General features: G+C 45.9%; 1 protein-coding gene across 2 annotated transcripts in view; it reads right to left on the bottom strand.

Annotated features, from left to right (window-relative positions):
• The window catches only part of LOC107575612 (serine/threonine-protein kinase SIK3 homolog), a 35,853-nt gene that overhangs the window by 8,804 nt on the left and 14,549 nt on the right, over positions 1 to 12,500 (bottom strand). Inside the window, exons 2-18 of one of the 2 annotated variants that reach the window (XM_016261968.1) lie at positions 10,420 to 10,536; positions 10,266 to 10,329; positions 10,016 to 10,177; positions 9,816 to 9,940; positions 9,330 to 9,453; positions 7,084 to 7,202; positions 6,853 to 6,963; positions 6,637 to 6,768; positions 5,958 to 6,029; positions 5,713 to 5,822; positions 4,572 to 4,722; positions 4,334 to 4,486; positions 3,234 to 3,307; positions 2,377 to 2,502; positions 894 to 1,035; positions 711 to 806; positions 1 to 26 (exon numbers count right to left, since the gene is read on the bottom strand). The exon at positions 1 to 26 is cut by the window's left edge and continues 36 nt beyond it. In XM_016261968.1, coding sequence (XP_016117454.1) covers positions 1 to 26; positions 711 to 806; positions 894 to 1,035; positions 2,377 to 2,502; positions 3,234 to 3,307; positions 4,334 to 4,486; positions 4,572 to 4,722; positions 5,713 to 5,822; positions 5,958 to 6,029; positions 6,637 to 6,768; positions 6,853 to 6,963; positions 7,084 to 7,202; positions 9,330 to 9,453; positions 9,816 to 9,940; positions 10,016 to 10,177; positions 10,266 to 10,329; positions 10,420 to 10,536 — 1,904 coding nt within the window. The remainder of the gene's footprint in view (positions 27 to 710; positions 807 to 893; positions 1,036 to 2,376; positions 2,503 to 3,233; positions 3,308 to 4,333; positions 4,487 to 4,571; positions 4,723 to 5,712; positions 5,823 to 5,957; positions 6,030 to 6,636; positions 6,769 to 6,852; positions 6,964 to 7,083; positions 7,203 to 9,329; positions 9,454 to 9,815; positions 9,941 to 10,015; positions 10,178 to 10,265; positions 10,330 to 10,419; positions 10,537 to 12,500) is intronic. The other variant, XM_016261969.1, reaches the window with a different exon arrangement.

Genomic DNA, 12,500 nt, shown 5'->3' with positions numbered 1-12,500 from the left:
TTTTCTCCATGTCCCAAAGACAGGGCCTGCAAACAGGAAGTCAACAATATCATGATCCCTTTATAGTTACAGTCAGGAATGTGTGTTTGTGTATTTAACCGCACTTAAAACCTTTTTGCCTTATTGCTGCTACCACACAGATCTAAACTAAACATGAGATTTATTTCCCAGCTGTTTACCTTCACAGACATAACCCACTGTTTTTGTAACTTGTGTGTGTTTAAGGTAAGCTTGTGTGTGAATGAGAACTTAGTTTAGTGCTCGCATGCTGTGACAGCCGCTTTCTGTGCGTGTGCTTCAGATGCGTGCGCTCAGAAAACCCTATATCAGAAGCTTAAACTCATATGGTTTAAAACGCATGATTTCAGCACGATAAACATGATAATCAGAACCAAAACAGATGTTTTTAACAGGTCCGAGCTGTAATAGCGCAGCTCTATTCTGGAAAAGGGGGCGGGGAGCAGCAGCTCATTTGCATTTAAAGAGACAGGCACAAAAACAGCGTGTTTCTGCTTCCACTCAAAATAGGCATTTTCAAATTGATATAATAAATGATCTGTGGGGTATTTTGAGCTGAAGCTTCACACAAACATTCTAGAGACACCCGAGACTTATATTACACATTGTAAAAAGTGGCATAATGTGTCTCCTTTAAAACACTTGTAATGTAAGATGAAAGTGAAGTGTTGAGCATGCGGCGCGAGCCGGACCTGTATTTGCTGGTAGAGAATGTGCTGCTGCTGTGTGTGCTCCCTCAGACGCTCGTCCTGCGGAGCCGCGTACATCTTCTGAAGCTGCTCACACTCCTGCACACACACACACACACACACACGTCACTGAGCGAGCGCACACGTCACACGACCAGGGTCACGCGTGTGTTTGCGCGTCAGCACCTGTTTGAGCTGTCGGATCAGGCTGTTGTTCTCCAGCTGGGTCTTGAACGCTTGGATGGTGGCGGCTCCGTCTGAGAAGCGTCTGACGGGAGAGAAGCGCTCCATCGGCAGGTGAAGAGTGTTACAGTCTTTATACGACGACCTGAGACACACAGACGCTCTCCGTTAACGAGTCAGGCTGGAATAACCACAGACAGAATCTCACAAACCGCTCCATAAAAAACACGTCAGATCAACATCAACATCATCAATGATCTGCTTTAGCTCCAACCGCATGTGCGTTCTACAGGAACACACGGACAAGTCTAATTGGCTTAATTAAACACTTCTGAAATCATGCAGTGAAACAGATCAGCACAAATGCAAACGCGTCTCAGATTTGACTTTGGTTTTTCATTCAGCACAATTCTATTGTGTTTCATAACGACCTTATAGAGAGAAAACACATGAGTGTGCTTTATGTGAAGCTCCTCCAGCTGCATACTAACATTATTCCTGCAGTATATAGTATGCATACTTCCAACAGTGCGTTACACGCACTGTATCCCACAACGACTTGATCTTTCATTTGCATCATCTTCGATATCGGATCAGATGTGAACGGACACATACAATATTCCACTGTGAACGCAGCCAGAGAGATTTCAGAGAGGTCAGAGGTCAAACCTAGCATCCAGAGGTCACCGTGAGTCTCCGTTTATTATGACCTCACGCCGCACTTCCTGCGCAGACAGGAAGAGACGCGCGTCATGATGTCATTCCTCTCAGGGTTTGTCCGGTCAGAGCAGCGCTTTCAATGACAGCTTCAGCTTTAACTGCAGCACTTAAATACACGTATATCGTTACATTTATCTTGAAATACAGTCATTTAAAGAGAAAAAGAACCAAACAGAATCAAACACCAAGCATTATGCTCTAGATCTGTGTGCCGGAAAACACACAACTGTCTGTCAAGCTCCAAAAATTAAACAAATAAAAGTAGAAAATAAATAATAACTAATACATAAATTATATGTATATAATAATAACACAATATATAGTAATTTAACAATGTAAAGCCTGCAGTATCATGTTTGATACCTCATGATCAAACTTTGCTGTTAAACCCGTTTCTCACACAATCTCCTGCATGTCTTCTGTCTCTGATTGAGAGTTTAGTGTTTTATCCAGACGAAGCTCTTTTAGTGTAATTGTAGAAACGTTCAGCTTCAGCTGCTGCTTCTCGTGTCAGATCTTGACTGATTTTGATCAAGTAAGCGTCAGAATAACTGCAGTAATATCTGTGATTTTGTGTATAAGTGTGTGTGTGAGAGAGTGAGTGTGTGTATAAGTGTGTGTGTGTGTGTGAGTGTGAGAATGAGTGTGTATAAGTGTGTGTTTGTGTGTGTGTGTGTATAAGTGTGTGTTTGTGTGAGAGAATGAGTGTGTGTATAAGTGTGTGTTTGTGTGTGTGTGTGTATGTGTGTGTGTGTTCAGCCCTCACCGGCAGTGTTGTTCGGGGCTCCAGCCCCTCTGCCGGTTTCTCTGTGTGTCTGCTGAGAGCTCGCTGACTGCGTGACCGGGGCCCGTGCCGTGTGTCGTGTGACGCTTGGAGCTGTTCGCCAAATACCTGGACCACAGGAAGCAGCACGGATCAGCGCTCTGATTGGCCGCCTCCAGCCTCTGGAGGGCCACACACCCAATCGGCACACAGAATCAGAGCGGCTCCGCTCGTCACACGGCACTCGATTTAGCAAAGCCATTAGACAAAAGCAAAGCCACAGAAGGGAAGTTTGCCGTCGTTTGGCACGAGAGAGAGAGGTCAGAGGTCACTTTAGTAGCACTTTAGAGGAGGAAATCTGGAGGATTTAGAGTCGTTTTAGAAAGTGATGCTGATGGACAGAAAGAGACAGAGAGAGACGCCCAGAGCTCAAAGCAGCGCTGCAGTGTTTAGTGTGTCACTGAGAGAGCAGCTCACACACACTCTCACACACACACACACACACACACACACACACACACTCACACACACACACCCACCCACTCTCTCTCACACACACACACACACACACTCTCTCACACACACACACACTCTTATACACACACACTCACACTCTCACACATAGACACGCACACACTCTCTCTCATACACACACTCTCTCACACACACACACACTCTTATACACACACACTCACACTCTCACACATAGACACGCACACACACTCTCTCTCACACACACACACTCACAATTCACACACACACTCCAACACACTCCTCGAACACCCGAGTGTGCGTCTGAACAGGAGTCTGTGCAGGAGTTGGATCAGGAAACACCAGCGGATGCAAACACACTGCCGTACCTCTGAACGGCCTCCGGATCCGGCTCGGCGTCAGATCCCTCCTCATCCACCGGAGTCACGGCCGGGATCGGATGCTGACAAACACACAGAAACACGCGTCAGAGCTCACACTCCGCTTCATCCATCACAGAGCACACCATCAGACCTCACCATTCGCTTTCTGGATTTATTCCATCTTCATTCTGATGAAATCATATTGATTCTTAAATCCCAAGTTTGATCTTTTACCTTCCCTGAAATCACAATGATCTTTGTGTTTTGTCATTTATGATAGGAAACAAAGTCTGAGCTTTCAAATTCGATCAGTTTTATCACTAAATTCAATAATTAATGTGGTTTTGCTGCTCTTTAAGGTGTGCTGACAGATGCTGTAGTGAAGCGATCGTCTCTTCCTCTTTCCTACTAGTTACAACATTAAACATGAATGAACTTTCATGAATCATGGAATCGCTCAATCGGTGATTCAACCGCGAAAACACATCAGTAAAACAGCTAGAGAAGAACAAAAGTCACGTAACGTCACATTTACCTCAGAAAACACATTCAGTGACCATAAACTAGAAAAAAGAGAGGAGCATTTTGATCACTATATTACATATTTATTATATTGTGCTTAACCTAGTGTTCTTTATTTAATGTACGTTTGAATAAATCTGACATGAAACAGTTTAAATGTTTATTTCAACAACAAACTGGAGCAGAAACAATTAAATCATTACGAAGTTGATGTAAAAATGGCCTTATAGTGCAATTTAGATGTGTTTACAATTCTCTCAACAACTCTAAAATAGCAACAAAACATCATATTTTGGACTACTACATTATTCTTGTTACTGTATGAACTGACAGGGCTCCCTGTGTAGTTTACAGTATTAGTTGACAGATTGTTTGACATGTACTGCACCTGATATATATATATATATATTCAAACAAATCAGAAATGAATCAAGAGCTTGTGAATCAGAATCGAATGAATGTACTCTACTCCAGATCCTGAACTCAGCGGTAACGTCACTGTGCTGATGAATGTCACCTATGATCAATAAAGCAGTACATCATGCTCAGCTGTGAGAAACAGGAGGATTGTGGGATTGTCTCACCGGGCTGGTGACCAGCGGCGACTGACCGCGCGGCCTCTTCAACAGCTGCTGCGCGTGAAGCTGAATGTTGGCTCCGCCGTCAGACGCCCGGCGGCCCAGAGGACCCATGCCATTCAGCAGCTGCAGGGTGGGAGGCTGCAGGAGAGACTGTTCCTGCACACGACACACGACAGACATCAGGTGATCTCAGCGTCAGCATCAGCAGGTGTCCGAGCACATATATGTGCATGTGTTTTACCTTGTACTCCAGCTGCTGCGTGGGCTGCAGGTTCGGGGTCGGCATCAGATGCATCTGCGCCATGGTGGGAACCAGCGGCGGGAAGGGCGGCTGAGGGGCCACACGTGGAAACCCAGGGGCCAGTTTCTGAAGATCCTCCTGAATCTCAGCCCTGACAAACACACACAACGTCAGTGCTGGAGGAAGGCAGGATGGGTCTAGAGTGAACTGGGAGAAACTTTGTTTGGGTGGGAGGAGCCTAAGTCAGGTGGGAGGAGTTTAGAGTGACTTTAGGTGTTGTTTGACTTGAAGCGGCGCTGCTCACACCAATCAGTGTGTGACATCAAAGTACCGCGAGAGCTATAGAGAGCAGACAGCTCCGTAAGCCCTCGAAACGCTCCCGCGATACCTTGCCGTCACACTCCGACAGGTCTGCTCAGCGCAGCTTCAAGTCGAACACTCCTATTAGTTTGAGGGGTTCAGAATGAACCAGGGTTTCGAGTGAAATGGGAGGGACTTGAGATAGTTGGGAGGCGTTTATAGTGAAATGGGAGGGTTTTGGGTTAGGTGGGAGGAGCTTAATTTGGAGGGACTCGAGTTAAGTGTGAGGGATTCAGAATGAACTATCGGTTTTGACTGAAATGGGAGGGACTTAAGGTAGGTGGAAGGTGCTGGATTTAGTTAGAAGGGGTTTAGATTGTACGGAAGGGGTTCGAGTTAGATGGGAGGAGCTTGGGTTAGATGGGAGGAGTTTAGTGTGAACTGGGAGGGACTTGAGTTGGGTAGGAGGAGTTTAGTGTGAACTGGGAGGGACTTGATTTAGATGGGAGCAGTTTAGAGTGATTTTGATTGGACTTACTTTGAGGGGAGGGTTCAGAGTGAACTGGGAGGGGCTTGAGTAAAATGGAAGGCGTTTAGAGTGAATGGGAGGGGCTGGAATTTGGTAAGAGAAGTTTAGTTTGGGAGGGACTTGAGTTACATGGGAGGAGTTTAGTGTGAACTGGGAGGGACTTTAGATTGGTAGGAGGAGTTTATTGTGAACTGGGAGGGACTTCCGAGTCAACTAGGAGAGGTTTTAAGTAAACTGTGTGGGACTTGTGCTAGGTAGGAGTGGTTTAGTGAATAGGGATGGGCTTTAGGCACTGGCTGGGATGTGTGGTACCTGGGGTCGGGAACGCCCACAGTGTGGCGTCTCATGGACAGGTATCGGGCCATCGCTTCTGGACTGGGCTCTTCTCCCTCATCACTGTCCAGAGCCATCGTCCCGTCCGTCTGAAACACACACACACGGTCAAAAACAATCCATCCTGCATCCTCACACTCATCCACTGTATATCAGTCCATTTGATTTATGATTTATTCTCACTGATTGTGAGAGCAGAGAGCTGAAAGCAGTGTCACGCTCACCTCGACGATCTGATTCTCGGGGTTTATGAGCTGAACCTGTGGTACCGTCATACTGACAGCGCTACTCTGATCCTGCAGGACACACACACACACACATATACACACACACACACACACACACACACATACACGTGATGAAGCAGATCAACCATCAGCTCCATGCTGGTCAAATACACTGATGGACTCAAAATATGTCTATATAGATTTTAAGTTTTAGTTTATTTAGTTAACTATTTAGGTTGCTTTGGGAACTAGCTGAAATAAAATATAAAAACCTTAAATTAATTTCTGTTAATATTTATTTTTTATTTCAAGTAATGAAATTGATCATTGATGCCTTGACCATTATAAACTAGATTTTCATCTAGTTTGTCTTTTCGTTTTGAATTTAACATTTTAAATCTGATACAAATTCTGGCTGCTCTGACTGAAAATAATCCCTTTTGTAAGTGATTTCAGAGCAAATACAGAAAGATAATGACCATCAGAAGGCTGAGAAACACTGCATCACATAACCAGAATCCTCTCACAACCCCACGATCCCCTTCCTCTAGAATCATCATTAGTTCTGCAGAAACCCACGGCTCTGCTTTCATACAGTATGTAAATGAGGCACTCTGGAGCTCATGCATATTCCTCTCATCAGGAATCAAAGGTTGCTAACGGTAACGGCACACACCTGCATGGTGTTGAGCGGGTAGAGGGGGCGGGGCGTGGGCGGAGCCACACACAGGTTCTTGTGCCGCTTGAGTTTGTCAGACAGCAGACTGTAGGTGGCGCTGTAGTGATCATAGGCATCCGTGTGCAGAGACTGAGAGGAGAAACATAACCATGTGAATGTTTCAGGAGAACTCATCTGAATGGAGGTGTGTGTGTGTGTGTGTGTGTGTGTCACCTGTAAGGTCCGCTCGCGGTCGAAGCCCATTTCTGACATGGCCATCAGCACCTGCTCATTAATTAACTCCGTTTCTCTCTCCACCTTCACCTGCTCACATTCTGCTATCAGCTGACAGAGACACAGGTAAATCAGCAATAATTCTACACATCGAAAAACTGTTTTAGGGCTAAGAACTGCAAAAATCAAGTGTGTGTAGTGTGTGTTTTTGTGCTTGTGTGTGTGACTGACTCTGTCAAACTCGGGGTCGGGGTCTCCTTGTCTCATCCACTTGTTCTTGCAGATCTGCTCCATTGAAAGCCGTCGACTGGGTTCCAGAATCAACATGTGTCTGATCAGATACTCACAGTCTGAAACACAACCACACATTAGTCATGTGTTGTGGCTCCTCGAGTATGTGTGTGTGCGCGAAAGTGAGTATGTACTAAGTGTGCAAGAGTGAGTGTGTGTATGAGAAAGCAAGAGTGTGCGAGAGTGTGCGAACGAGAGTGAATGTGTGCGAGAGTGTGAGCGAGAGTGAGACTGTTCAAGAGTGAGTGCGCAAGCATTAATGTGTGTGGAGTGAGTGAGAGTAAGTGAGCGAGAGTGAGTGGGTGTGCGCGAATGAAAATTAATGTGTGAGTGTGTGTGCAAGAATGAATATGTGTGTGTGAGTGAGTGAGAGTGAATGAGTGAGTGAGTGTGTGTGTGTGTGTGCACACGTACAAGAGTGAGTGTGTGAACGAGTGAATATGTGCGAGTATCTGAGAGTGAGAGTGTGCAAGAGTGAGTGTATGTGTGCGTGTGTGAGCATGAGCGAGTGTGTGATAAGTGTGTGAGTGTGCAAGAGTGTGTGAGTGAGTGTGTGTGTGAGCAGGAGTGAGTTTGTGATAGTGAGTGTGTGCAAGAGTGAGTGTGAGAGTGTGTGAGAGCAGGAGTGAGTTTGTGATAGTGAGTGTGCAAGAGTGAGTGTGTGAGAGTGTGTGAGAGCAGGAGTGAGTATGTGTGTGTGTGTGTGTGTGTGTGTATGTGTGAGTGAGTGAGGAGGAAGAAGTGTGTGTGAGTGAGCAGGAGTGAGTGTGTGATAGTGAGTGTGTGAGAGTGTGCAAGAGTGTGTGTGTGTGTGTGTATGTATGTGTGAGTGAGTGAGGAGTGAGTGAGTGAGGAGGAAGAAGTGTGTGTGAGTGAGCAGGAAGTGTGCAAGAGTGAGTGTGTGAGAGTGTGTGAGAGCAGGAGTGAGTATGTGTGTGTGTGTGTGTGAGTGAGAGCAGGAGTGAGTGTGTGAGAGTGTGTATGTGTGAGTGAGTGAGTGAGGAGGAAGTGTGTGTGAGTGAGCAGGAGTGAGTGTGTGAGAGTGTGCAAGGGTGTGTGCATGTGTGAGTGAGTGAGTGAGGAGGGAGTGTGTGTGTGTGTGTGCATGTGTGTGTGAGTGAGTGAGCAGGAGTGAGTGTGTGATAGTGAGTGTGTGAGAGTGTGCAAGAGTGTGTGCATGTGTGAGTGAGTGAGCAGGAGTGAGTGTGTGATAGTGAGTGTGTGAGAGTGCAAGAGTGTGTGTATGTGTGTGTGTGTGTGTGTGTGTATGTGTGAGTGAGTGAGTGAGGGAGGAGGGAGTGTGTGTGAGTGAGCAGGAGTGAGTGTGTGAGAGTGTGTGAGAGTGTGCAAGAGTGTGTGCATGTGTGAGTGAGTGAGCAGGAGTGAGTGTGTGTGAGTGAGGAAGAGTGTGTGTGTGTGTGTGAGAGAGAGAGTGAGTGAGTGAGCGAGCAAGAGTTAGTGTGTGAGAGGGTGCAAGAGTGTGTGCATGTGTGAGTGAGTGAGCAGGAGTGAGTGTGTGTGAGTGAGGAAGAGTGTGTGTGTGTGTGTGAGAGAGAGAGTGAGTGAGTGAGCGAGCGAGAGTGAGTGTGTGAGAGTGCAAGAGTGTGTGTATGTGTGTGTGAGTGAGTGAGGAGGGAGTGTGTGTGCGTGCGTGTGTGAGTGAGCAGGAGTGAGTGTGTGTGAGCAGGAGTGAGTGTGTGTGAGTGAGGAAGAGTGTGTGTGTGTGTGTGTGTGTGAAAGAGAGTGAGTGAGTGAGCGAGCAAGAGTTAGTGTGTGAGAGTGTGCAAGAGTGTGTGCATGTGTGTGTGAGTGAGTGAGGAGGGAGTGTGTGTGCGTGTGTGTGTGTGTGAGTGAGCAGTAGTGAGTGTGTGTGAGCAGGAGTGAGTGTGTGTGAGCAGGAGTGAGTGTGTGAGAGTGAGTGTGTGTGTGTGTGTGTGAGAAAGAGAGTGAGTGAGTGAGTGAGTGAGCGAGCAAGAGTTAGTGTGTGAGAGTGTGCAAGAGTGTGTGTGTGTGTGTGAGAGAGAGAGTGAGTGAGTGAGTGAGTGAGCAAGTGTGTGAGTGTGCAAGAATGAATATGTGTGAGTGAGAGTAAGTGAGCGAGAGTGTGAGTGAGCAAGAGTGAGTGTGTGTAAGTTTGAGTGAGTGTGTCAGAGAATATGTGAGTATGAGAGTGTGCTTGTGTGTACCTGTGGACATGAAGAACGGGATCCGGAACTTTCCACTGAGGACTCGTGCGCGGAGGTTCTGTAAAGTGCTTCCATCAAATGGTAACGCGCCACAGACCAGAACATACAACACCACACCCAAACTCTACAGAGAGAGACGTTTACATCAGACTCAGGTCGCCACACACTCATGCTCAGTGCTGTAGCTGATCACATGATCTGCGTCACACAGCACACTGGAGACGCTCGCTGCATGTGTGTGTTTCTGCTGTGCTCTCAAGTAATTCTGCACATGACAGCAGGAACGACACTGGATTTAGAGCAGCGTTTGATTGACAGGCGAGTAGGCGGGTCTCTCATCTCTGTCCACGATGCATTAACATGTGATATGTGGTAGGGTTAGTGTATACAAACACTGGATACAAACATTTAAATCGCACATAAGGTCATTTTTATATGAACTTGATGGGATAGTGTACGTGGGGTCAGACAGACGCTGGTTTTTACCCATATGTCCACTTTAGGTCCGTCATACTCTTTCCCCTCGAAGAGCTCGGGCGCGGCGTACGGAGGACTGCCACACCACGTCTTCAGCAGCTGTCCTCGAGAAAACAGATTACTGAAGCCGAAATCTGAGGAGACAGAGAGACGGACGGTCAAACACACTCCATAAACACACACAGAGACACACACACTGACACACACACCTGCGATCTTGATGTTGAGGTTGTGGTCCAGCAGCAGGTTTTCTGCCTTCAGGTCTCTGTGGACGATGTTCCTGCAGTGACAGAAATAAACCGCCGCTACGATCTGCTTGAACTTCCGCCGCGCGTCTTTCTCCGCCATCCGTCCGTGAGCCACGAGATGATCTGAGAAACACACGGGAGCAGAAACACCTCAGAGACATTCAACACTGTTCTGGTGAACTGATTCTTCTGAATCAGAGTCCTGTCTCACCGAAGATCTCTCCTCCGCTGGCGTACTCGGTCACCAGATAGATCAACCGCTCCGTCTCCATCACCTGCCAAACACACACAGACTCAGCCAATCACACTCAACCCAACACAAACCACAGACCAATCAGCTGCGAGCGTGAGGGAGGGGGCGGGACCTGGTACAGACGGATGATGTGAGGGTGTCGCAGCATCTTCATGATCTGAACCTCCCGGAAGATCTTCTTCAGATTCTCATCGTCCAGCTGAGTCTTATCCACGATCTTGATCGCAACCTGAGAGACAGATCACAATATCAGCATAAACACTAATGTACTTCATTAGCAAAAATACAGGCTGTTTACGGCTGCCAAGCAACATGATGATCAAAGAGCATCCATGAATGAATTCATATAAAATTCAACTGATGTGCAGATACACGCGTGTTTGTTTGAGTGTGTGTGTGTGTGTATATGTGTGTGTGTGTCAAATCAGATGGGTGGATGGAGAAGCAGCAGACAGCAGCGACTGTTCCAGTAACACAGACGCACAGTGCGTGTGTTTTTTTTAAGCATGTGCTTCTATTAATATCACTGGATCCACTCCAGCTACAGTGATGCAATCAGACTCCAGCTGACCCTGTGCGGCCTGAATAACATCTGGACACACACACACACACACAAACTCACAAAAACATACACACATACTCACACACACACACAGATCGCAGGACTGGAGAACAGCAAGTTCTTGCTCATGCAAATGGATCCAAAATGAGGAAACACCAGCAGAAGCAAAAACATCACAGACACACAAAAAAGTGTGTGTGTGTTTGTGTGTGAGTCTGACAGTAGGAATGTTGTAAAATTCTGCACATTATCAAGCAATCAACATATATATCTATAGCACATTTAAAAACAACAAGTTGACTAAAGTGCTTTACCCTCGCAAATTTACAAAACACCTACACACCAACACATTAAAACACAAAGCCCATCTGAGGACGGTTATATGCGACAGAGTAGAGGTGCATCTTCAGCACTGCTTTAAAGCCTTCAGTCGAGTCACAGGATCTGAGGTGCAGCGGAGGCTATTCCACAGGCACCATCTCCTTTAGTTCTCAACCGCGACTTCGGGACACTTAAGAGGCAACTCTGAGACGATCCTAAAGGTCTGCAGCATGATGATGCTGTAACAGGCTGAGATGAGGTTCATCCACTGCATTATACAAAACCACACAATTATATCACACACCGTAAACACAATGTTTTCTTTAAAACACATTAAATGGATTCTTTTATAATCATCATGCACCATTTTCACAGCATCAACTTTTCAACTAAAAATGGAAAGATTTTATGCGTTTTGGCCGTTCATTTAAACAACAACAGTCAGAGAAAACAGATTTTTGAAAACTGTTTCTCTACAAAGTGACATCAACTACAGGCCTGGCACGAACAATGCAGCGAATAAACACCGTCTGCGTGGATCCGTGTGAACGGTGATTATATTAAAGTTTTCAAAAATGCAAAACACTTTTGTAGCACATCACAGAAACAACACGGTTGCTTGGCTTTTTATAATTTTTGGAATTTTCCACAACATCCATATTAAGCAAATTATGTTGTGCACCAACGCAAAGACACCGCTGAGGTTAAACCAAATAAAATAAAAACAAAAAAATTGGTCAAGCAAGCAACTTGAGACGGAGTGATCAGTAACAATGAGCAATAACAGTATTTCGTAATCTTTGTTAATATTAATAATAACGCGACTGCTCATTGTTAGTTCATGTTAGCTAAGCTCGATTAAATAATAATAGCAGATTTTGGATTTTAATAATGTCTTAGTAAATGTTGAAAGTAGATTAATAAATGCTGTAAGAGTAGTTAGTTCACTAATGTTCACAAATGGAAGCTTATTGTGAAGTGTCAGACGGATCCTTGCATATTCCAGATCAGTTTCTCACGTCACATCGCAAAACAACTACAACTGTTTGGAGACGGCGAGCACGAGGCGTTACTACCGGCACTACAGACACGGTGAACCGGCTCATGAACTTACACACTCTCAATATGCAAACACACTCAAACATAAAACACAGAACTGAACTGATATCCTTCTCTCTCTCTCTCACTCACACACACACACACACACACACACACTCACACACACACACTCTCACACACACACACACACTCTCACACACACACACACTCACACACACACTCTCACACACACACACACTCACACACACACT

This window comes from Sinocyclocheilus grahami, unplaced genomic scaffold, assembly GCF_001515645.1.
Source record: "Sinocyclocheilus grahami isolate Dianchi unplaced genomic scaffold, SAMN03320097.WGS_v1.1 scaffold2755.1, whole genome shotgun sequence".
Lineage (NCBI taxonomy): Eukaryota > Metazoa > Chordata > Actinopteri > Cypriniformes > Cyprinidae > Sinocyclocheilus > Sinocyclocheilus grahami.
This window is presented reverse-complemented; position numbering and strand designations above follow the sequence as displayed.